Source organism: Maylandia zebra, linkage group LG9, assembly GCF_041146795.1.
Source record: "Maylandia zebra isolate NMK-2024a linkage group LG9, Mzebra_GT3a, whole genome shotgun sequence".
NCBI lineage: Eukaryota > Metazoa > Chordata > Actinopteri > Cichliformes > Cichlidae > Maylandia > Maylandia zebra.
The window spans coordinates 33,345,390-33,371,197 of record NC_135175.1 but is presented as its reverse complement, the minus strand read 5'-3'; the positions used below and the strand labels follow the sequence as shown (position 1 = coordinate 33,371,197).

The window sequence follows — 25,808 nt, the reverse complement described above, 5'->3', positions numbered from 1 at the left end:
TAATAACAAACCCTTGTTAACAAATACTTCCTGTTTTATAACTACAGTACTATACTTAGAGTCCGAGCACCAGATTTTTATTCTATTTTAAACATGTATTTCTTACAGTTTAATCCCAAAGAGTCGTGCTGACAGATTTGTTCACCGCGCAGAGAAACTGATGCGTGCTGCTGAGACTGGACATCTTATGTTAAGATAAAGACTCACAGAAAGAAGAGTTTCACAGGTTGGCCTCACAGTGTTAGAAGTTTGACATCCCTGCACTCGGAGCTTCGTCTTACTAATGATACGCAAAATTCACTTTCATCTGAAGACAGGACTTTGGACCTCCGAGCAACAGTTGAGGTCTTGGCTCATGAGCGGTTTGACATCAGGACTGCGACAGCTGTGCATGGTGGCGATGTCGTCCTCAGTCCACTCCATCTGAAGCTCTCCAAAGTCTTTGAGCTGTGAGGTGTGCAGAACGATCCGGACATCCACGGTATCGACAGAACACACAGTGGAATCGGCATCAGAGCCATACTTTGCTTCTGCCCTCTAAGTCCAGCATGTAGCCCCCTGAATTGTGTTAAATAAAGTAAAAACGTTCCTCAAACATGCACTATTATTATCCTGCAGCACATTGAACCAACAGGAGCTGACCCAGCGGCTTCAAAGGCACATTTACATTCCAGCTCTGCAACAAACTAACAGGCGCTTTTTGCTGTGCCAAAGTAAAAACCACTGATTTTATGGCCATTAAAAAGTGTTCCCAGGGATTAGCTGTCAGCTGTGTGTGGATGCAGGAGATGCCACTTCCTGCTCTGCAGTATCATTTTTAGGTTATTATGCTTTCACATTTAAAGTCAAGTGTCCAGAGTCTCTGGTGTCAGTTGTAACAACGTGAAAGTGAGAACTTTTTTTTTTTTAGAAAGGAATGAGGTAACAGCTTCAGGGAGATCAAAGCACGACACTCTTTGACTGATTATTGTTTTTATTGTTTTTAATAGAAAGTCCAGCTCTCGCCGCAGGTACAAAAACTGAGAGCTGGCGTAGCAGCAGGGCTGACTGCGTCTCCGACAGGATCAAATCAGAGAAGGAGAGGAAGAGGAGCGAGGATGAAGAGAGAAGAAAGAAAGCTATGCCTCTGGTCATAAAGGGGGAAAACAAAATCAGCGTTTCATGTTTCATCATCCCAGAGCTGTACATGGATAGACGAGGAAGAGATCAACACTTACATATATATATATTCAATAATTATATATAAAACATAAAGAAAATCTGCATTTTATCCCTTTTTCTCACAGACACCCAGACGACCACAGAGAGGAAGCAGTTTCTAATCATTGACCCGCAGAAGCAAGAAGCTCAGTGGCTGTGGAAGATCATCTCCACCAGGAAACGATGAACAAAGACCGGCCACGATTTCAAAAAAGGTTCTGACTTTACCTTTTAATATTTCACATTTTCATCTCTAAACTGTTATGTTGAAACTTTGTCTCACTATTATGTTTTATAAAATCTGGACTCCTTATATCATAGTTTCATCTTTAACACGTGACTCTGCTGTTTAAAAGCTTTTTAATGTCACTTTCCAGCATTTTGATCTAAAAACTTCATTAGTGACAGTTTACTTCTACATTTCCAGTTTCTACTTTAAAACTGGACTTTTTCTCATAATTTAGAATTTTTTAATTGGAGCCTCAATCTGAACATAAATGATTTACACCATTAAGCGACTTAAACATGATTTTTGTTTTTCTTCTGCTGGTGGAAAACGAGCTCACACAGTCTGAGTCCGGCGCTTTTTGCTTTATGTGACGCTCGCTTGTTTGCAGCAGAGGCGCACGCAGAGAGGGCGGAGCGTAACGGCCCTGAATGCCGACCACTGCGGACACGAGGAAGCTTCGGAGGAGTTTAACAGGCCGTAACAACGTCTGGCAGCGACGTCGGTGCTCGTATCGATCCAGGATGTAAAATCAGCTGTGATGATGATGAAGGACTTGAAGTCCAACATTGACACAATCAATCAGATATTTGTTCTTGGAAGTGTTTCATTAGGGCCTAACCCCAAAGACCTTCAGTTTAACGAGATATTAAATGTAGAAAAGATGGACATGTTTGTATTTTAGTGGCTGGAACTGATTCTTTTCACAAAGATCGTCCACAAGTTTCAGTGAACTGACCCTTTCACTGATTTCTCCACCACTGGACCTCCGACTGCACGCCCAACGTGGTTTGCCGGTAGTTTCGACTCCTGCTGGAATGTTTTTAAAAGTGTTTTTTTCGTCAGATTTTTAAAGGGTTCGCTGACACAAAAACAGGAAACGCACCAGACGCCAGCTCACCTGGCAGAAACAGCGCCACAGCAGTCGAGACAGAAGAGTTTGACTCCAGAAAAACACGTCGAAAAGTAAATGTAAGACTTCTAAATCATAAAATAAACATCAGCAAAGATGAAAACAAGGATTCAGGTTTTGGAGTTTCCATATCAGGTCTGATAAACACATCTCTGTGCCTCGCTCGCCTTCTTCCACTCACACTTCTGTGCTTTGTTTTTAATATTTGTATGTACACCCCCTCCTCGTGGACGTATAAAAATGCATTGTCTTGATTCATAGAAACCTGAGTTGCTCGACATGTTCTGTATTTACAGTTCTGCTGCACGTAAGGAGGAGATCAGCCGGCTCATACAGACGTCGCGTGACCATCGGTGGAGGCGAGAAACGCCTCTTTCCCCTGTCAGCCTCATTTACAGGCAGGCAACACGTCATTTTAGTTTGTGTTTGTGAAGGAAGAAGGAGAAAACTCAGAGTTAAAGCTGCTTCTGTGGCCTCTTCTTCTGCTTTAAATTTACTGGCACATCCTAAAACTGCACAAGAGAAGCCAGAGAGGAGCTTTAAAGCAGAGGTGCTCGGCCCTGCTGCACAAACACCTGACTTTACTGATGTTTCAGGGTTTTATCAGCAGCTCTCTGATCACGCTCAGAAGCTCAGATAAAGTTAATTATTTGGATATTTTACATTTCTATTTAAGCTTTAGTGCTAAAATTTGAAATCCCAGCTGCTGATAGGCTCAAGCTTTGCCTCCAGTCTCCTGAGGAGGAGGAGGGAGCACCGCCCTTCATCACATTAAGATCTTTAAAAACCAGATTAAAGAGTAAAATAACAGGACAATAGTGTTAAATATCAGACCAGAGTGTCCAGGAGACGTTATACTGATGACAAACTACTCTGGGAGGAGTGTTTCAGAAGCACAGCCCTCCCGTGGCCACCAGGGGGCAGCAAAAGCTCAACATGTGCAGCTTAAAATTGATGCTGGACAAAAAAAATACTGTTACAAAGACAGAGTGGCTCTTTCTGCTGCAAGTGTTGTTTCCACACTTGCATCACTCTTCCGTGATTTCCTGGATCTCTGTTTGTTCAAAGAATAAATCCGATCATGTTTTTCTTGCTGTCAACAAATCCCAACAAACTGATTCTAGTATCTTATCATGGGATTTATTGGCAGTAAGAAAAAACATCTGGAGGTGTCGTTACGTTTGCTGACCGGATGATCGAACGAGCCCACCGTCAAACACTCTGGACTAGAACACGGCTCAGATGTTTGTTCTTTGCTTTGTTGTTGCACATTAAAGATAAAATACTGGAAAGCGGGTTTCGGTTTGTCCGACAACAACAACACAGGCTGCAGACGGCTGCAGCAGGTTACTGAAGGTTAAATAAAATCGATTTCATTCACTTTTCTTAAAGAAAAGGCAAATTTATGAGAACAGCGTTTGTGCCACTGTGTGTGACGTGATTACAGAGCATGGATATGCGTTATGTTTTCGTCTGGGGCCACACGGAGCCAATAAAAGTGAAGATTTAATGAAATTTTTGTTTTTCAAAATGTGGAATTTTTTCAGATTAACTGGAGAGGTGTTTTCTTTTTTTCTGGTAAATTTGCCATTTTTTCTTACTAATCTTCACATTTTCTTCCCTCATAAAATTATTTATTTATTTTTCTAATAAATTTGCAAAACTCTTTTTCAGATAAACTGGAATTCTTCCCATCAACATTTGCTGTTTCATTTCTCTTAATTTTGTCATTTTCTACTCATAAATTTAGGACTTTAAGCTAAAAAGACTTTTGCTCTGTAATTTGACCTTCAGTGACCCCAACACGCTGCTTTAGCTTTTTGGATTTTAAAACCATTTTGAGGCTGAGGCTGCTCCGCCCGTCGGGCTGAATGTCCCACCGTCTGTCCTTTTCTGCAGACGCCGTCGTCTCTCAGGCTACTTGAGGCTTAGATGCAGGATCTACAGCTACGCAGAACCATGACCACAGTATGATAACAAAGACTCTAGCTCTTTAAATGCATACCTTACATTACTTTGTTCCTATGATTTCCCCCGTCTGGAGTAAATAAATACAGTACTTTTATCTTCCTGACGCGCACTCGCCCTCTGGGCCTGCGAGCTAGCGCTGATTGTCCAAAGCAAAAAGAGAAGAGAAACGTAGGGCTCGCCCTTTAAGGTTTTCTCGACAGCTGAGTCCGGCTGCTGAACAGTGATGCTAAAGCTGAGACTCTACGGTAAGACAGCAGAAGAGATCCAATCAGAAGAGCCCGCAGAGGTGAAGGAGAGATCGAGGAGGGAGGGGGGCGGCCTCTGTGCTCCTATTTGGCGTTAGCGGTTCCCAGGTCCATCAGTAGTCTGTCCCGCCGGACCGAAGTGAGGGAGAGGGAAGGTCCGGCGGAGGTCAGATCGAGGTCAGAGTTGACGGGAGGAGGAAGAAAAGAAGGAGGCGGAGGAGAAAGAGGAGGTCACAGAGCGGTGGAAGTGATCTTCTTCAACCCCCGCCGCTGGGCCAGAGTGGAGCAGCCCACAGGCTCTAGGACCGGGGGGACATTCCTGTTAAGGGCAGAGTAGGTGGCCGCCATTGCACCCTGTAGGAGGAGCCAGAATACAAACTGATTAATCAATCAACCACTGACGGATGATGGAGATGGATGGATGGATGGATGGATGGATGGTTACCTTGACGAGGAGTGGTGCGTCCTGTCTGTTGAGGGTGTATTTGGGTAGCTGGTCTCTGTGCGTCACCCACGGGTGTCTGAGGACCTGCCCCGCTGTCAGCCGCTGGTGGGGGTCGACGTGCAGCATCTTAGACACCAGGTCCTAAAGGGTCAGAGGTTACAACTGAACTCCGGGTCACCGTGGCGATCACACAGAGACGGTGAGCGGCTCACTTCAATCGGAGCTACTTTTCTGTGTGTTTGTTAGGAAACAGGCCTCACCTTAGCTTCAGTTGAGACAGAGTTCCAGTATCCTCCGCTGAGAGAGAACTTCCCGCTGCCGATCCGAGCCAAAATTTCCTCTGGGGTGTCCTCTGGACCGTTAGCAAATGGAGTGAAACTGGAAGGACAGAGCAAAGGGGCTGATATGCAGGAAGTGTAAGACCTGCAAACAGGCACCAAAACTATGAAAGAACAGGCATTAACTTCACACAGACAGTGTAAACACATCAATTATTTCAATGTGAGATCATCACTCGTTGCCTTGACGACATTTGTTTCATAAGGAATTTCATTTTGCCTTCTCAGTGAGTCCTTTCAGACCGCGGCTCATCAGGAAATACCACCAGCTCACCATCAACCAGCTGTGGTTAGCAAACCGCCTGATGACCATGAACCATCATTGTTGGCGTTTCTTTTACTTTTTGTAACAAAGAAGCATCTTTGACAAACTGATGTCAGGTAAGAAGTTTCTTTTGTTAAATTAAGTTTCTTAGAAGCGAAGAGTAAAGTCTCTGTTACCCTGTTAGCATCGTGTAGAGCAGGACTCCGAGACTCCAGATGTCACAGGCTGCGTCATAACCCTGCTTCTTCAACACCTGCCAGGACAGAAAACACCAGCTTCAAGCAAAAGTAACGTCCTGCCTTCTCCTTTCTCTGCAACAAAAAGAGCGTCAGCACCCTCCAAATGATCAAGATTACACCTCTCACACATATATTTATATTCCCTACACTTGGCAGCTGTATAATCAGGGCTGCCTGAACTTGCTTTGTCTCTGAAGGACTGTTTGGTTCAGGCTTAGTTACACAGCGATGACGCACAGGTGCAAACAGGTGCAGACAGCAAAAGAATCACTGTTAAGTGTTCATATGGAGAGTCGTGTAAAAAAAAAGGAAGAAGCCGTCAAAAGAATCTATTTGATCTCATTAATTTTATGGAGCAGGAAGCTAGCTAACAAATATTTTATACACTGTGGATCTTGCATGTTGTCATGTGACGTCCAGACTTCCTGAACCACAAAACAACCTGAGTATTTTGGATTCAGCGCATCTTCTTCTGCTCGTTTAATCTGACGACCTTCTTGATGCTAAATTGTGAAGCATTTGAGTTTTTGTTAAAGGGCGCCTCCGTGATGACACGGTGAATTTCGATGTTTCGCTACAGCAGAAGAAGTTTAACCAAACCTGTGACGAGAGTCCAGGCGCCTTCGTGCCAATACTGACTGAGAGACACAGCGCCACCTGGTGGCAACAGGAAATCAGCATTTTGCAGCATTTGCATTGTCCATCAGTATTTTGATGACTGAGTGTCAGTATTTCAGCTTTAATCGCAAAACTCTGATACTGTAACAGCTCTAAGAGAAACAATAGACTGGCTGGTGTTGTGCACAGGTGATTATTCCTCAGGTAAACAGGTTAGTTTGCATGTAGCAGCAGATAAGTTGATAAATATTTAGAGATCTTTCAGTTGAACAGTGTCAGCAGAAACAGTCGATCGTTTTTGAACACTTGTTCAGTTTTTAGAGGACAACAGCTGACTGTGAGGAAGACGCAGGAGTGTCAAAACATTAGTCTGTTCACACAACCGAAGGCTGTGAATTAATCAGTGCGCTCCGGTCCCGTCTGTCCTCGGAAAGTTTGCTGTCCTCGAGCTGAGGGGCACCTGACGGAGCTGCACTTTGATGGGAGACTTTTGACCTTTCTTTTGTTCAACGTTTGTTTTAAATGTGTTAAATAACGGCATCAGACAAAATATGGGAAGGAATTCTGAACCTCACGAAAGTGAAAGTTTAAGTAAAAAGATGCTAAAATGGCAAATCTGTGGTGTCCTACAGAGCACGCACGATGATGACAGGAAATAAAGCAAAATGGTGAAAAAATAAAGGAAGGAGGAACCCCGACGTACCTCGGGGGCGACGAAGTTGGCGGTGTAACACGGCGTCATGAGCAGGCCGTTCTCCGCTCTCAGCTGCTTGGCGAAGCCAAAGTCGCAGATCCTGATGGACTCGGCGTTCCCGCTCTCGTCCACATACAGGATGTTACTGGGCTTCAGGTCTCTGTGCACCACCTGCAAACCCAGCAGGGCGACAGAGTCACGGAGGTCGACTACATCAGCTTTCTCTCTCTTCACCTCGAACGCATGTCTGCTGGATCGCAGCTATTATACAAATTTGACTAAACCTACTGAAGACATGGACAGAAAGAGCTTTGCTACCACATCAAAGGATTAGTAACCATTTATTACTTTACTGCCATTCTTTATTTGTACTTTTTGATTGTTGCATGATGGAAAAATGGGCTTATTTCATATTTAAATCAGTTTCTTCTGTCGTGCAGTGGACACTGCACGCTCGTATGTTAGCAGCTTGTCACAGCCTGCTTTATCCTCCTCTTTAGCTCTAACGGGGCTTTAATTTACTGGATTAACATCATTTTGTATCAAATGGGACTTAAAGTGACCAAGTCCCAACTCATAAAGAACCTTTTTAATTTGATACAGCGGCTCTCATCTCATCTGTCACAGCCGAACAGCAGCACATCTCCACAGAAAGACGAGCTCGAACATTTTGTGTCCATCTCTTTGTTTTACCGCTGCTCCTAAAGGCCTCTGGAGAAACGCACCCCTTGCACATGCAGGTACTCCACGGTCTTGGTGATGGTGTAGAGAACAGCGCTGGCTTCCCGCTCAGAGAAAAACTTCTGACGGAGGATTTTGTCCAGCAGCTCGCCTCCCTTCATCAGCTCCGTCACCAGGAACACCGACCGGCCGTCGTCATACACCTACGACACGAAAATAAACCGACCCACACGTAAGTCGGCAGCGATTTAGTCACAGAAATCGCCTGTGAATTTATTTATTCAGCTCTTAAAATTAAAAGCAAAAACAAAAATGCGGAACTAGACGTTTATAAGTGCCTCCAACACCTGCTGCAGAATCACCGGCATGCAGAAAACCATCAATTTAGATGAAACCATCATTAGTTACTGGATCAAATGCAAGCGGGGGCATTTTCACCCAGCAGCATCATCAGGACGATATTTTTAACTCTAATTAGCAGTGAGTCACAGAAAAAATGAAATCATTAGCATCACAGCAAGCAAATTATTATTTTTGTTTGTCCGACAGCGACTTGGAAAAGCTCGCCGGATATTCAGGTCGAGCCCAGGGGTGGGAAAGTGACCCTGGATGAGTCACGCGGCAGCTTCACTCCATGTTAACACAGGCTGAGGGTGATTTTCACAATAAGAGTTTAAAGTTAAACTCTTGTACTTAACCTGTGCAACTTTAACCAAAATGTTCACCAGCAGGGGGCAGCTTGTCCTAACAGCTTACAGGTGACTCACTGCTCCACCTTCTGGTACAAACTGGCATTGCATGAACTTACAGCCCAGCCTAGATTCATTACAGGTGTTTCTTCACATCTGCTGATTGCGTAAAGAAATCCTGCACGGCTTCAAACTATTCTTGAACACAGGACGACACACTGAGCACCTTTAAATCATCGTTGGTGTCACGATAGCAACAACACTGATGCTTTGTGTTCCTATAACTGATGTGATGCTTAATATCAAATGTTGGTGTAGACGTGGTTCTTTAAGTATGAAACAATATATTTATAAATATGTCAGGATACCTTTGGGCTTGATGGGGGAGCTGCACTTGTTAAATAACGTTAAATAAGAAAATAACCATGAGACTGAAGAGCCTGGTTAAGTTTAGCAGCAGATTTAGAGCAATTCAAAACTCTGCTGGGAGTGACTCACGTCTTTGAGGGTGATGATGTTGGGGTGCTGCCCGTATCTCAGCAGGATCTCCACCTCCTCCGTCGGGTCTCTCTTGGACTTGTTGATAATCTGTCACAGAGACAGTGCTTTGAATATAAAGTGTTTTTATTGCAAGTTTTTTAAAGTTTAAGATCTTTTAAATCCCACACGCTGACACAAAGTTTCAGCAGGATTGTGGAGTCCTGTGAAAAACTGAGGACGCCCGCACCGAGGAAAGGAAATAAGAGAGGAAGCAGCAGGCAGGTGCTCGATCATCAGCAATATAAAAGCAGGAACTTTGGCAGGTGTCAGGCTGGCTTTTCTACTCTAGTCTGATCAACATCAAATTGGATCATGCAACAGTACGATGATCCCAGGCATCCAGACAGCTGTGCATACACGGATGTCTGCAAAGCTCAATGAACTGAAGCAGTGCTGCAGAGAAGAGTGGGCTACGTTCCTCCACAGCCATGATTTCTGTCATACAGAAAAATGTGCTTCAAGTTATTGCTGCTTTTACAAGCCACTGAATTATGGAGCGTACTTAGTTTTTACAGGACTGGATGACAACGGTTTCTACTTAGATAATGCATCACTTATCGTGGCATTAAATCAGAAAAACAGTGTCAATTATGTTAATTTATTCACATTTTTGACAAATATGCAGATTATCACCAACAGCAACAGTATTTGAATATCCTGAAATGTCTCCAAACCAGCAGCACAACAAAATCTGAAGCCAACTTTTAGTTTGGAGCTGAGATCTGTTACGTCCTCGTAATTTACTGTCGTTTTTCAAACGAGGAGCGTTTGTATAATTACCGGACATTTTAAGCTGTTTCAAACTAATTTACTCCTTAAATGTCAACAATACCGACACAGTAAACTGTGAGCGTCAGAGACGGCAAACGGAACGAAACTAAAACAGCTAAAAGCTCAACCACGTTCACATGGTCATAGAAATATGAAGAATCGATAAATATCTGCACATCTGTGATAGAAATCATCTTTCAGAACGTTTCAGTGCATCATCAGCTTCTTTCCAGAAACCTGCCGTCGCCCTGCGTGTATTAAAAACACAAAAGCAGATGTTGAGCTGCTGTGCGCGTTCACCTTCACTGCGTACTCCATGCCGGTTCCTTTGTGTACGCAGCGCTTGCAGATGGAGTAGGAGCCGACGCCGATGTCCTCTTTGATCTCGTAGGCGTCTGCGAACTGGGACGTGCTTCTGTGAAGTTGCTGCACATGAAAAAAATGTAAACAGATGTGAGTCCTCATAACCAACGACTCGGGCCTGATTGAGACCTCTGCCCCACGGCGGCGGCGGCACTCGTGCTCATGCTGTGCGTTACGCGTTAATTACAAACAGTTTCACCCCCAGGAACCTGCTCACATTAGTGAGTCCTTACACTGATGCTATGATTATTAATCCTTATATTAGATGATTATTGTTATTTTGAGGTGAAAAACAGACTAATTACAAGAGATGTGAGAGTGCAGAGATGTGGCGTCTGGATGCGTTTCTCAGGAGATTTTGGAAAATGTTCTTGTTTCATTGAAAGCACTTAAAAAATGACTCATCCATGACCTAATCTACTGCTGGTGATAAAGGTACGATGTACCAGAAAGGAAGGAGGTGTAGGAGTGAAACCTCGGGAAAGCAAATGTGTGAATGAAATTTTCCAGGGTGGAGTGTGAAGACAGCCCCCGCGTGCTGTGCTCGTCGCCTCCGTCCACTGAGGGTTAGCCCAGTTAATTGGATTATTTCTGCCTCTGAGGCGTTTGCCTGTACCTGTACAATAGCATTGGGTAGTGGCTGCGTCTCCTCCTCCGTTATGGCCACAAAGCTGAACCCTCTGAACAGCTGATGGGCGTTGGCGCTCGGCGGGACCCCCGGCGAGTCTGGTTCACACAGAGAAACAGCTGTTAATACGGCAATGCGGTTCAGCTCTGCACAGTGTGAAGGGCAGGAGGAGGAGGTAGAGTGACAGCCTGTACCTCTGGGTGTTTTAGCTGTGAACTCTGGATCAAAATAGAAAGTGTCGTCAGGTCGCCCCGCTGCTGGCTTGAAAGGAGGGTGGATTTCTCTGCGGTACAGCTTCTGCAGCGAGAGGAAATATGAGGGACAAGGAAACACACTGAAAGACAGAATCATAACCAAAGACGACTCTGTCATCATTAAAGCAGATTTTTCAATAAAGGAGAAACTGACATTCCAGTCGATGGTGCTGAAGAAATGATGCCTCTTGATCTCCTCCACTCCATCCGGCCCAGCTCCTAAAACAAACACCGCACCGACAGTGAGCCCGATGCTGCTGTAATCACATTTCCACAGGCTGCACGAGACCCGCGGAGACTTTGTTTGGAGCTAATCTCCACAGAAAAACACAAACACCATAAAGGGCTGAATGTTACGCTGTGTGAATTACACAGCGTAACAGATGCAGGTGTTGCATGCAGTAAATATGAACCTGTGGCTTCCGGGGGCCCTCGGGTTGTGTTTGGTGCCCTCAGCGGTGAAGGCAGCTCGAAACATTCCCACCTGCCGAGCATGTGACACGTGTAGCACGGCATGTCGAGAGCCTCAAAAGCCACGGCTCAATCGCTGGATTGTAATTATTAAGCAGTACTAAGCATCTTAATCAGCCAATCACATGGCAACAACTAAACGGTGCATTTATGCATGCAGACACGGTCGAGACACCTGCCGAAGCTCAAACTGGGCTCAGAACGGGGCTGTGATGTAACTGACAAAAAGACAGCTGGCAGAGCTGGAGGTGCTCAGATTTTATTTATGAGTGACGAGGACGGACGGGATTAGAAATGAGGCTGAGGTGGTTTGGATGTGTGACGAGGAGGGGCAGCGAATTCACTGGCAAAGAGGGTGACACAGGGCGCCAGCTCAGGGTCACATGGGGTGATTAAACAGGTAGACTTGTAACTGAAAATCTGCTGGAAGTATCTCCAGGATTACAGAGAGCTCAAAACTGAGAACTCCCATTTTTGTCATTATTTAATCTCACTGGGTGCTTTAATAAATAAACTTTAGAAGAATATTCTAAGAAAATGCTTCCATAACCACAAACCCATTGAACACCCTCTCAACGTGCCTCGTGTGTGCAGGTTTTACCTAATCTGTTGCCGGGGTTTCGCTTGAAAAGGTTCCTGAGGAGACTCTGAGCTTCGGAGCTGAGAAACTGCGGCATTCCCAGCTTGGCCCTGTGATGGACACAGAGAAAGGCAGCAGGGGGGATGAAACGGAGAGAGAAACATATCGAATGCTCTGTATTGTGTACCCAGCATCTGAAAGACTAGACAGAAACATGTCGATGTGACACAGGAAGCACACTCAGCACTCTGCAGAGTCTGCTCAGCAGCTTTCCCCCCGGGCGGATACCGAGAGTCAAAAGAGAGCGAGAGAGGAAGAAGGAGGGGTTAATATTTCCTTTAATTCTCACCGACTGCAACATGATTATTTTCTCTCTTTTATGAAGAGCTATCAGCACATTCTGAGATGATCTCAGTCCATCCAGTCCTCATCCTCCTCTTCCTCCTGAGTGCTGCACTCTGTCTCCTCTAATAAAAATCCTCCCCTGGGCTGACTCGCCTTGTACTTTCTCTCTCTCTCTCCGTCTCTTCTCGGATGTACAGGGAGCTCAAATAAAAGCTGCAGGGTGGGGATCGGAGAGGAGTGTAAGGTGTCTTACTTGAGGATCATGGTCATCGTCTCTTTCCGGTCTTTTCCTTGAAACGGCAGCGTTCCCGTCAGCATCTCAAACTGTGAGAGAACAGGACACCATCACGCTTATTAATTAATGAGTTTTTAGGACAGATCTGATATAACAATGTGCAATATGATCAGAAAACAGGAAGCTTAAGATACTTTTATACTTAATAGTCCTCAAGTTCTGTTGACATTTTACTGATAAAACATCCAGCATAAAGAATAACCACTGAAAATCAGTTTGATTATGTGCGCCTGTGTGTATTCGTTAATCTAAGAGTCACGCCCTCCTCTTTGTCTCATGGTCTGTTCCTGTGAACACAGCCCATGTTTTCTCACCTCTTTGGCCTCAGGATCAGCAAAAAAACTCACTTTCTGCATCCAGTACATATACAGTTAGGTTTTTGTTACCTGTTTATTGAAACTTAGTTTTATTGTGGACATGAGTATAATGTGTAGACTCAACTTTCATTTCAGAGTGTCCACATTCAACCTGGATGAAGGTTTAGGAGTTTCAACTCCTTAACATGTGCCACCCTGTTTTTAAAGGGGCCAAAAGTAATTGGACACTTCACTCAAAGGCTATTTCATGGGCAGGTGTGGGCAATTCCTTCGTTATGTCATTTCAATTAAGCAGATAAAAGGCCTGGAGTTGATTTGAGGTGTGGTGCTTGCATTTGGAAGATTTTGCTATGAACAGACAACATGTGGTCAAGCCATCCTTAAGCTGCGAAGGCAGAAAAAACTCATCTGAGAAATTGCTACAATATCAAAATCTACAAAGAAAGAAAGCACTGGTGCACTCGACAGCGCAAAAAGAGCTGGTGGAGGACAGTGGTGGATGATCGCAGAATCGTTTCCATGGTGAAGAGAAACTCCTCCTCCGTCTACAGGTGCAAGCCACTCACAACCTCAGGAACACAAAAGCCAGATTGTACCTTCTACTAGCATACCACATCATCTGCACTGTGAAGGCTCTGACTTGCATGGCTGCCAGCGTCACTGGGACACTGGTGTTCATTGATGATGTGACACAGGACAGAAGAGGCATACTGTCTGCTCACATCCAGGAAACCCAGCATCTGGTGATGTCCATGAGTCCAACACGTCAGGCTGTCATTACCAGCAAAGGGTTTTCAACCAAGTATTAGAAATGAACATTTCGTTTTCAGTTCTTTAACTCGTCCATTTAGTTTGCATTATAAGTTCTTTAATATATTATAAATGAAATCTTTTTCTTCAGCCCGCTGAAGTAAAGCTGGAAGTCTGAACTTTAACCGATTCGTTTAATTTAAAATTCATTGTGTTTAAGTACAGAACCAAAGTTAGAAAAAAATCGTCTCTTTACAAATATCTGTGGAAACATCAACGTATCTACCCGACCGAGCTGACATCATCTGGTATCAACATTTATAATGGCATATAATAAATAAATGACAACTACAGACGTAAAGAAGAGAGAAACATCCTTCAGCCATCTTTTGAGTGTTGTGGTGCACAGTTTGTCCACCAGGGGGCACTCTGCAGCTTCCCTGCCACAAACTACAACCACCTGACCTCCTGGGATCAAACTTGCTCGTTGGCTTGTTAAAGCTGTGAACTATTGTCCGATATATCACTATAGTAAATCTTAAATATCTTATCGGTTCTAAAGTTGCTGTGTTTTATACTTAAGCTGTGTGTGGTAACCCAAAGAAAAGAAGCCGCAGAAACGAGCTTCCTCTGTGGGGGGTCTGGGTTAAGACTGGCTGAGGAGCTCCGACATCCTTCATGTCAAAAGGACCCAGCTGAGGTGGTTTGTGCATCTGATAAGGATGCCTTCTGGACGCCTTCCTTTTGAGGTTTTTCAAGCTTGCCTAACTGAGAGGAGGCCCCAAAGCAGACCCAGGCATGCCAGAGAGAACAAATCTCTCAGCTGGCTTCAGAAAGCCTCAGTGTCCCTCTGAGAAGAGCCAGGAAAAGAAGCCAGGGAGCAGGAGCTTCTCTGCTGTAACTGATAAGTGGCAGAAAACAGATGGATGGATGTTTACCTCCTCATAAATGTCGGGGCTTTTGAGCTGTACTAACACAAATTTAAATGTAATTTGTGACTTTTTGTGCAACAATGTTTACGTGGGAACCACGGAGGATTTAAAAATGTTATCAGCTTGCAAACAGCTCCAAATAATTTGAGCTGCCAGGAGAAAACCTCATTACAGCTCACCTGAGACCGCAGGACTGCTGATACGACACAATGAGTGCGATAAGATTTATTGCAATCGGATTATTTGGGACTCTCACCATGAGAACGCCGTACGACCACCAGTCGGCGCTGTGCGTGTGTCCTCGCCTGTTCACCACCTCTGGAGCCATGTACTCCACCGTGCCGCAGAAAGAGTAGGCCTTGTTCTCGTGGTCTATCGACTCCTTGCTGAGGCCGAAGTCTGAGCACACAAACGCACACACATGTACAAAGATGAGTGCCAGCTTTGCATGATAAAAACACAGAGAAAGCAGCAGTAAGTATCTGAGCACAGCGGCAGGGGTACGCGTGAGGAAACAGAAAAAGGTGTAAGGTTACGCACCGGTCAGCTTGATGTGTCCCTCCTCATCGAGCAGGATGCTGAAACAACAGAAGACTGTTTCAAATGCTACATTACTCAGTGTGATTGTGCACTTACAGCCTTCATGTCATGACTGAGCTTTCACAGGCAAGATTCTGGAGACCAGACTTAAAGATTTGTGGGGCAGACAGCAGCTCCCCATAATGGCACGTCATTAAATTATAGCATGGAGGCTTGTTTGAAAGCAGGGACGTCAAACTCACTTCACATCGTGGGCACACGCACAGCCTTCATGTCCGTGTAAAGAAGTTTAATTACACAAGTATTCCCTGAGATTTGTAAAAAAGAACTTCCAACATTATGCCTCAGTTTTTCTACATGATGAAGAAATGAAAGAAACCTGCCAGCACGACACTTTGGGCTGACATTGTAAGAAAGAACGTGTACCCTGCAGAGAAGGTAACTCGGATTTAACAGTTTTTCTTCTTTGTTTTGAACAAACAGTAGCAGAGTTACAGTCATGTAAAGAGGCAAGCCTGCCAAACTATGGTACATAATGGGTTAATGACTCTGGTATGACTGGCCATGGGAGGTGGAGGTCGTTATCAGCAGGAAAAGCTGTAAAACGTATGAAGCTACAGTTCAAAGTCCAACATTTATGCCCCACGTTCACATTTTCCAAAGCCGTCCACTGGGCCGCACTGGAGTCTTTGTTGGGCCGATTCTGGCCCCCGGGCCTTATGTTTGACACCCCTGGTTAAAGGACTATTCCTGCTAACTTTGCACTTTCCCTGACCTCTGCTGTGATGGTTCACCTTCATCACCTCTCCGTTAGACTTCTGTAGCTCTGATGGTCCAGCTGCACTCTCTCTGACTCACAGGCTCAGCTGCCCGACAAAGTAAACACAAGACGTCGCTGCAGTCTGAGCTCAACTGCACTGCCATTTAAAAGTTTTACTACTTGTGTTTAAAGCCCTGCGTCAGGATCTCCAGCTCTCTGCGATCAGCTCACAGCCCCTAACCTGAAGACCAAAGGTGAGCAGGCGTTTCTGTTATTGCCTCCAAATAACAGAACAGCTGACAGTCTTAAAATCGATTCTGTTGCATTTCTCTGCCTCCACAGACGGGGCCAACTCTAGTCGTTTTAAATGTGCTGTTTAAATAAAACAGAGTTGACTTGAACGTAAACACAGACATTAGTGGCCTGGAAAAGCCATTTTGCTAACTGCATTAGAGATCTCCACGAGGGAAACCTGGCAGCTGACCTAATCGTCCTGCCGGGACGCTGCACGCTGCTTTGTTTACATGCATGAGGCTGTGTGTGTGTGTGTGTGTGTGTGCATACTTCTCAGGTTTGAGGTCTCTGTAAATGATGCCGAGCCCGTGGAGGTGATCGAGGGCCAGCGCGAGCTCCGCCAGGTAGAACTTCACGTCTTCCTCTGTGAACATTACCTGAAACACAGGTGTGTTTTTTTAATCACTGCAGGTCCAGATTTGACCATGTAGCCTTAAACAGCAGCAGTCATGCTGTAAGTGCAGGACAAATGAAAAGCCTGAGTCTTTTCTTCTTCAGCTTGCTTTTTTTAATTTCTTATTCGGACTTTTTAGGGTTTAGTTTATTCTATCATATATGTATCTATCGGCTCCAGCACACATTCGACCCGATTTGAATAGTTGGTTAAGAAAATGGATGGATGGGCTTATTTTTCAGCAGCTGACAGCTCAGACGGGTGCAGGACCACCATGCACTGATTTAAATAGCGATTAGAAATGCTGGGCACTTTCTATACCCGCTGTTTGTGTTGGTTTAAACTGCTGTTACCTCCTTAGAGAGACGAGTGAAGAGGTCGCCTCCTCGGAGAAAATCCAGGATCAGGTAGAGCTTCCCCTCCGTCTGAAATGCTGGAGGTCGAAAGCAAACTGAGTTAGTATTTAAAAAGCTCAAAGACGAGCTCCGATTGGCCGGTGACTCCTCTTCACAGAGCTCTGCTATTGGCTGACTCACCGTAGTGCAGTTTGACGATGAAGGGATGGTTGACCTCCACCAGGATGTCTCTCTCCATCTTCGTCCTGACCCGGTCACGCACTGGAAACGCACACAGAGCAGAAAACACAGAATCAGCAGATCAATCGCGGCCTCCGTTGTTCGGTTTCTGTTTTGGCTGCAAAGGAGTAACTGGGTCACGGAGAAGAGTGAAGAAAATATGCAGCACGAAAGAGAAAAATAAGAAGGGGAAAGAGAAATGAGTAAGAAAGAAGAGGATGCTAAACAAAGGAGCAGCAGATGGCGTCTGACTTGAGTCAAAGCTCATTTAAAGAACTTATTTCGGTTCTCTCTCTCTGCACATTAGCTTCCTAAATTAATTTTTAAATGGAGCTAAATTAACTTAGAAATGAATAAAAGGATAAAAAGTGCTGAGCGTTAACGTTTAATGTGTTTAAGTGACTTTTCAAGGCACAACTTTTACTTTGAAGGCAAGAGTTGTCTGCAGCTCTCTGAAGGAGTTTTTCCTTCCCACTGTCACCAGGTGAGTTTTCTCTGTTATTGTGTTTATCTTATAATACAAAGCACCTCGTGGAGACTGTTGTTGTGATTTGATGCTATATAAATAAACTTTAGCTGAATCTTCCATACAAAGTACAGACTGTGCCGATCTGCCAGCAACCAAAGCGAACTTTGCAACCAATCTCGGTCTCCAGGCGTAACCAGCCAGCTACAAGAACTGTTTTGATATCTAAGCATATTTGTTCCCTTCATTACATCTGTGCGGGAGTGAATTTACTCATCGCTCTAAAATGCAGTGAATGCAACCTGCCGGGCGACCTACTCATTTGTGTGTTTTTATTTTGATGGAGCCGCACTCCCCCGGAGGCGGAAGCGCCGACCGGAAGTAGCTCCGCTCTGAGTTTTCTCCACACCGGCGATTAATCAACACACCAGCTGCGGTGAATTATTACTGTCTGACGCCGATGTATTTAACGCTGTGACCAGGCTTCAGTCAGCGCTGGATCATTAGACAGTTTAGATGGTGTGTTGTTTCTAATCTCGGAAAGCTTCTCACTCTTTTTTGTCTTTCGCACCAGGAAGTGGAGAGGAAAACACGGGAGCTGAATCACGAGCGGGGAATGAATGCACGGAGTGTCGCCTGCCTTCACATCGCCAAACTGCACTTTCGGGAGCCGCGAGAATTCACCACGGGGCGCCGCGGCCAAAGGACTCCACACTGAACTGTTATTATTTTGCACTGTAAACAAATTCACTGTCTCTTTCTGATTTCAAGTCCGCTCCATCCACACTCCATGACAGTTTTATTGCCTTTTGGAGCATTTTGAGACAAAGTGGTGGGCGTGGCCATCTTTTATATACAAACACAGTCCGTGGTGTTGTTGCTGGTTTTAGTGTTTAATGGCTCTGCTGTTTCTACCTTTCAGTGTGGCTTTCTTCAACACCTTCATGGCGTACAGCTGACCAGCGTCCGGTCCTGTCATCTTCCTCACCAGAAACACCTACACACACACACACACACACACACACACACACACACACACACACACACACACACACACACACAGAGAAATAATAATAAATCATCTTTACTGATTAAATGTAAGTGCTGGATGTCGTTATGCACACTGTGAGTGTCGTTTGTTTCTGTGTGAGGATGAGAGTTTGTTTGGGTTGTTCCCATTATCCAGGTCGCACTCATGAAGATTAACATAAACACACACACACACTCGCAGCCCAAGCAGGAGGCTAATTGCTCTTTCATAAAGACGATGATACTGAGTGCGAGAGTGAAGGGCCCTCAGCCTGCCATCACCATAGCAACTCACTCTCAAACACTGGCACGAGGGAAACGTTACAGGAGAATTGAGTGGAAGTAAAACTGACACTTTACCCCCCCGCCCCGCCCACACACACAATGATAAGTCCATGAAAACACACACATACGCACCTTTCCAAACGAGCCCTGTCCCAGGACTTTGCGCAGCTCGAACTGCCGAGGGTCGGCCTTTTCCGACCCTTCCTTCACGTGGTGAGTGATGCTGATCTCCTTAATCGGGACGTCATCCTGAAACACACACACGGATTGAAGTTCGGTATAATTACTAAGGTCTGAAGAGGTCAGAGGTCAGTAATTCTTGGCTGTAAGTTAAACAGCTCTAAAAATACTCCATTTCTACCAAATAGCAGCCAAAAAGCTGCAAAATGAAAACTGCAGTTCCTCTAGTGGCCACTTGAGGCTCCAAACCTGAGTCAGTCTCCATAGGCTCCCATGTTGAAATGTCCAAATTTACAGCAGAAATAAACATGTTTACAGTCGGATAGATTAACTGCTTTGGTCTCGATGAGTTTATTTATAACTCAACTATCTGGACACTGGCGTTGGAGCTGAGGCTATTTTGACTGCATCCCAGCAGGGGCAGCTTTAGGGGACGGTTGTCTGCTCTGCATCACCTCCAACTAATCGAGGTCAATAAGCCGGGCCTTTCAACTGTTTGGTGCCTTTTGGAGCACTTTTAAAGCATCATCTGACATATGATATGGATTACTGAGCTTTACAGGCCATCCGAGATGTTTATCTTCCAGTTTTGGTAAGTGAAGTTCTGCTATTTTAATAGCTTGTTCCGTAGCACGCTTCAGGTTATTGATGGATGTGCAGACCGACGTCCATAAACATTTCTGGCAGCGGAAAAAGTCCTAAAGTAAACATCCATTAATACACGGAGGTGACTTTGCATTTATCCTCTACTCAAAATTCAGCCATTACAGGAGGCAGGAGATCAATTTCTGCACCCACTTTAGCTTTAATAGACCATGATGCATTGCAGCCGCTGAGATACAGCACAGAGTGCAGCCTGAGTAAGTTTGTTTTTGTGTGAAAATCACGAAGAAGGCTTTAATTTTGTTTTAATTTTCACAATAAAAGCCTCAGACGTGTAAACAGTGTGACTGAATATAACAGCTTTTAATATTAAATAAATGGAAATTTTTTGTTCGTATATTTGTACTAAACAGAAAAACTAAAACGCAGAATCCTCACTGCATTCACAGGAATCAGGAGGGTGAGTAGGAGCCAGGTGCTGCTAATCAAATGCATTGAATAACTGATCACCATCACTGCGAGCAGCTCTATGAAAGCAGGAGTTTGCAGGTGTGAAGCATTCAGATATACTTTGAGAAGCCACAGTTGCTGCCCATCTGGCTGCTAAGGGAAGCCTGCTAACAATCTGAAGTCCGTCACTCTACAGTGAGAAGAGCAAAACATTCAAAACACGCTGCCAATCTGGGAGCGGACGTCCCAGCAAATTCACCCCAAGGACAAGATCGTGCAATACTCGTCAGACTCTACAGATCTCAGTTAAGTGTTAGAGTTCATCCCAGCAGAAAGGCTCCCGTCTCTACAAAGAACATGGCAGCACAGCTGAGGTTTGCAAAGCTGCATCTGAAGAAATCAAAAGACTTGTGGAACAAAGTGGTTTGGACAGACGAGAACAAACACATCATAGCAGCTGTCAGCACAGCGGTGGAGGGCTGATGGTTTGGGCTTGTTCTGCAGACACTGAGTTGACCGTGAACTCCACTGAACTCTATTCTGGAGTCGAATGTGAGGCCACGTGTCTCACAGCTAAAGCTTGAGGAGAATGAGGACAGCAGCAAATCTACGGCAGCAGAGCCCAGTCAAAGTCCAGACCTCAGCCCGACTGAAACGCTGTGGTGGGACTTTAAGACAGCTGTGAGTAAACAAGTGTTCACAAACTTCACTGAACTGTGGGCCAAAATTCCTCCACAACAATGTGTGAGGTTGACAAAGTCACACAGAAAACGATTACTTCAAGTTGTTGCCACTAAAGGCGGTCCAACTGTGGGGTGTGCTCAGTTTTCACACACCGCTTCTGGATTTTAGCTCTATTTTTAATTAATCATTTAGATAACTTTACAAGCTGTTAACGACCAGATGATGTTTTTGTATTATGTCCTGATACATGAAACCCGAGATTTGAAAGAGGATGCACTTCCTCTTTCTCATGACTGCATATGCGAACCACTTGTGGTAATGTGCTCGGTCGCCTCCATAACAGCCTCTTTCAAACCCCGTCTGAGGCAATTTTCTACACTTTACTTACTTCTGATCAAACACTGATATCCTGAGAGCCCGCCGCCTGGCCTTGGTTCATTCAAACACATCCAGGAAACATCCCTGTGCAGCAGCACCAATCAGGCACTGACAGACCTCATGTCTCTGCTACACTGACACTATCAGTGGAACAAGTTCTGACTTGTTTTTTCTGAGTTTTATTTTGAAAGGATTTCTGGGAAAAGAAGGGTCGGGGATTAAAAACACAACAGCTCCCATCAGAGTTCCCTTTCGTCCCGGCTCCTTCACATCTCCCTGAATCACAGAACAGGTTGAGCAGGCTTCCTGAGCGTTCGTCATCCTCGCAGCAGGACATGACAACACACACACAGACACACAGAGTTGTCGTGGAGCCACCCCCGATACCTGCTTCCCGCTGTAGCTGGATGACTAACGTTGCCTCACTGCATGTCTGTTTGTGCTCAGCGCCATCATCCATCCTTCAGCCTTCGTCTCCTCCTGAAGAGCCCGCCCTTCCTCGGGATACTCATGCAGTAAACCGGACAACAGGTAAACAATCCCGCCCCGCATTTCCAACCTCTTTCCACTTTCCCATCATCCTCCCTGCTCTGCTCTGTGCTCCATCCTCTTTATTTCCACCCACCTCCTCCTGCTCCTCATACCTGCAGCTCCCAGGTGGGTGACCTGCTCGCTGCGGGGTGTCCCAGTGCATTATGGATCCTGTAGTCCCGGCTGCGGATCAGGCTCTGCGGTGCTAACATTGCTCCCGAGCATCGACTGGAGCCGGCGCCGGCTTCTGCTCGTCCCTGACACTTCCTCCTCTGCCTCTCCCTCTCTGCGCCTACCTCTCTCTCCCTCTGAGAAATCCTCGCCTCGCTCCCTCCCTACTTTCCTCCCTCGTTCCCTCTGATTCTCTCGCCTTTTCTATCTTTATTTGAACCGTTCTCACCTCTCTTCCCCGGATCACACCTCTCCCTCTCTCCTCTCTGCCTCTTTCTCATCGGAAAGTCACACGCTGGAGTCGGGAGGGACGTGTAATAGACGTGGAAAAAGTAATCAGATGCTCTACTTGAGTAAAAGTACCATATAAGATGTATTACTGCCTTTCACTGAGGACTTTAGAGATCTCTTCAGTGCCTGAAATGTGTCCAAAACAAGTAATGAAACGTAACAAGTACTAAAGCTGTGAGCCTCAGCTTGGATATTTTTCTATGAATAAAATGCTTCTTTCAAACATATCAAAGGTTCAATCATTAAAGAGGACATGGGCCTGGACAGCAGCACATAAAGCTATGGAGTGACTCCTTAAATGATCCATAAAAACACAAGTTACTGCCTCATGCAAAGCCCGACTCTTTGCCAGGCATAATCTTTCAGTTTTCTCCCTGGACAGCGCTCGTACAGGCAGCAACCTTCACGCTCGCCGTCACCCGTGAGTCACTTAAACACCGCTTTTCATGGCTAATCCTCGTTAGTCAGAGGCTCTCGCCGTCTGTTTTTCAACACGTGGTTGTGTAAACAGTGAATCTTTTTGAGGACGACCAGCACGCTGCTTTCCAGCGCTGGTATTTAAACTCTCCCTGCACACAGAAACCACCGCTGCAGCGGCTGATGCGCTCGCATCCTCTGCCATCTTTATGATTTCTTCGGGCTCTTATTTAACAGGAAGCTGTGGTTCACTGTGCACTCACCTTTATTTACACTGACATTATTTTATTTGCATAACTTTATGGCTCAAACTTGGTATGAGGCATAAAAGCACAGCTGATTAGCACAGTTACATTTTATGGTCAAATACACACATTTGGATACGATCACCAGCCAAAGTGTTTTTTGTGTTTTTTCTTGAGCCTAAACAAGCAGCTGTGAGAGAAACAGGATGTGAATTACTCCAACCTGCCTGCTGATCCACTCATTACCTTTCAGCATCCCAACTTTCCTTTACTTCTATCACTGCTTCAAAGCTTAACCCTGCCTGACCGTGGCTTTAGCTCAGCTCACGTCTTCTTTCTTACTTCCATATTTCCAGTTTAATCACAATTAAACTTCCAGTTTCCTAAAAGTATAAGTAAGTATCTTTTTTTATCATAACCATGTCTGTCATATGTGAGCATCATTACTTTCAACTTCAAAATATCCTTTGAAATAATTTATATATAACTTCTTTTTAATATTTTTATCAACGCAACAAAAATTGTTAGTTTTACTAAAATGTTGTTACATTAGCTGCCTCATTAACTGTTTTCCTTAAAGTGGGCTTTTATTTAGTCACACATAAAATATATTTTGGTTTATGAAATATAACTATATTAACTATATTTTAACTATACAAGGACCAGTCGTGCTTATATGAGGGTGATTATTCTGAAACAGGAAAAAAAGAGAAAAAGTTTAACAGCTAGTTCAGAGTCAAATATTATTCAGCTCTTCGCGCTAACTTCACAGCGCTCTATGTAAATGAGACCAAACATCCAGACTGAGGCTGAGAGCTGCAAACAGCTGATAAACGCACAAAAACAATTTGGACACTGCTGACTGACGAAAATAGACGGAGAAAAACTGACGGGTTTCGCATTGTTGACGTTTTGAATATATGTGTGTGTGTGTGTGTGTGTGTGTGTGTGTGTGTGTGTGAGTCAGAACGCAGATGGAGGATCAGAGCTGCAGCGACAGGATGCTCATGTAGCACCTCTTAATCACAGGATTAAAACTGCAAACCCTGCACCTGTGCACCAAGCACACACACACAGACACACAGACACACACAAATATAAATAACACACAGGTATACGCACACCTGCATGCCCCCACACATGTTAAATGCTTCTTTTACCTGTTATTATCCTCATTATCTTATATTTACTTCTTATATATAAAAACACACTGATGGTTTTTCCAACTTCCCTCTGCTGTTACGGTTCATTTCTGCGCGTGCACACACACACACACACACACACACACACACACACACACACACACACACACACACACACGAGCAGCTAAACACCGAAGAAACCCTGCTGATCAATGACTGAACTAATTACCGGTGATCTGATCTGCTCATGTTCAGCTCCACACTCTTATTCTTGGACTCTACTAGAGAGGCCTTGCGTGATTTATCTGATAATGAACTCATCCTCCGTCTGAAGCAAGCTCCTCCCTGTTTAACCCAACTTTCTTCTGATTGGCCCTTCACAATCCAGGTGCATGAACGACAGGTGGGTGGGGCTTCTGACCACCACAGACATTAAACTGGCACAAAAACATGCATTAAAGAGTTTTTGTAACTATCCTCTGCAGAATTTAGCTAAAACTTCCACCACCAGGGGGCAGTGTTTTACCTGTCGCTGGTCTTTTTGTGGTTTTTCCAGCTTCCAGACAATGCTTTACCTTTTTTCCAGACCTTCATTCAAAATAAAAATGTTTAAAACTTTAACACTAAATAAAGGTTATGGTGACTCGCTGCAACCTCTTATGGAACAAATTGGTATTACACTAAAGTACGACTTCGCCTACTTCAGTTTCAGTTTCAGACTCGTTTTTTGTTTTGTTTTTTAACACTCACAGGATTATAGAGCTGGGCAATATTTGGATTGTATCCTCAATAATCACTTTTGGTTTCCCAGGTTATGAATGCATTTACTCTTCTGCATTTTGCTGTTACAGTGTAATAAATTAAGTGCATTTCCTTTTCCCTAAAAGTTCAAACTCATAGTGTTTAGGTCAAGCCAAGATTACGGTGGCCCCGAGAGGTCAAATGCACTGCAGCCTAAATAAACACGAGCAAATGCACACAAAACACACCAGACGTGATTAGGGAAGACAATAACATGACCCAACAGCTGTGGAAGCAACAGAAACCCAACTATTCAAAGGATTGTTTTTAGAAAAGAAGCAGAGGATTTTTTGGTACGGTGAGGGTGAAACAAAATGTAATGTCATTTGTGTTTTAATTGCACGATTCATGTGTTTTGCGAGCTTCTGTAATGTTTTCCTTGTTACTGGTGATTTCTTAGGTTGCAGTGTTTGACCTCTCAGGGCCACCGTACAAGAGGACTAAAAGAAACTCTTCAGTCTACAAAGTTCATCTAGAGGAGGAAACACTCAAAGTTGTCACAAAGTCCACCATCTATTGCCTGTCAGCTTAGCTTTTCTGTTGCTTACTTCATCGGCGCTGCGCCCTGCCCATCAGACTTCCTGTGGTGCAGGCATTAGCAGGGATTAGAGGATGGATTTTTATTGTAAAAAACACAAACAAGTGCCTCCCTCCCTACCATATGAACTTGTGTCCTTTTTTATTTCTAAGCTAATTTTTCTTTTAAATTCTATTTAAAGTTAAAGAAACACAAAGAATCCATCCCTGAGCATCAGTGTGGAGCTCTACCGTAACATCCTGAGCCATCCAAGGCAGAAGATTT

At 44.6% G+C, this 25,808-nt stretch overlaps 1 protein-coding gene across 4 annotated transcripts in view; it reads right to left on the bottom strand.

The window, feature by feature from the left end:
* Positions 1-955: 955 nt before the first annotated feature.
* Positions 956-25,808, bottom strand: part of rps6ka3b (ribosomal protein S6 kinase, polypeptide 3b) — a 67,660-nt gene continuing 42,807 nt past the window's right edge. For all 4 annotated transcript variants that reach the window (XM_012915786.4, XM_012915789.5, XM_076888445.1 and 1 more), the window contains 20 exons: positions 19,246-19,362; positions 18,715-18,796; positions 17,295-17,375; positions 17,112-17,191; positions 16,635-16,741; positions 15,311-15,348; positions 15,027-15,169; positions 12,730-12,800; positions 12,153-12,241; positions 11,235-11,299; positions 11,021-11,123; positions 10,815-10,924; positions 10,136-10,261; positions 9,023-9,112; positions 7,880-8,038; positions 7,164-7,325; positions 5,780-5,856; positions 5,261-5,378; positions 5,001-5,141; positions 956-4,909 (listed from right to left, as the gene is read on the bottom strand). In XM_012915786.4, the coding sequence (XP_012771240.1) occupies positions 4,787-4,909; positions 5,001-5,141; positions 5,261-5,378; positions 5,780-5,856; positions 7,164-7,325; positions 7,880-8,038; positions 9,023-9,112; positions 10,136-10,261; positions 10,815-10,924; positions 11,021-11,123; positions 11,235-11,299; positions 12,153-12,241; positions 12,730-12,800; positions 15,027-15,169; positions 15,311-15,348; positions 16,635-16,741; positions 17,112-17,191; positions 17,295-17,375; positions 18,715-18,796; positions 19,246-19,362 (2,082 nt within the window). In that variant the 3' untranslated portion in view covers positions 956-4,786. The remainder of the gene's footprint in view (positions 4,910-5,000; positions 5,142-5,260; positions 5,379-5,779; positions 5,857-7,163; positions 7,326-7,879; positions 8,039-9,022; positions 9,113-10,135; positions 10,262-10,814; positions 10,925-11,020; positions 11,124-11,234; positions 11,300-12,152; positions 12,242-12,729; positions 12,801-15,026; positions 15,170-15,310; positions 15,349-16,634; positions 16,742-17,111; positions 17,192-17,294; positions 17,376-18,714; positions 18,797-19,245; positions 19,363-25,808) is intronic.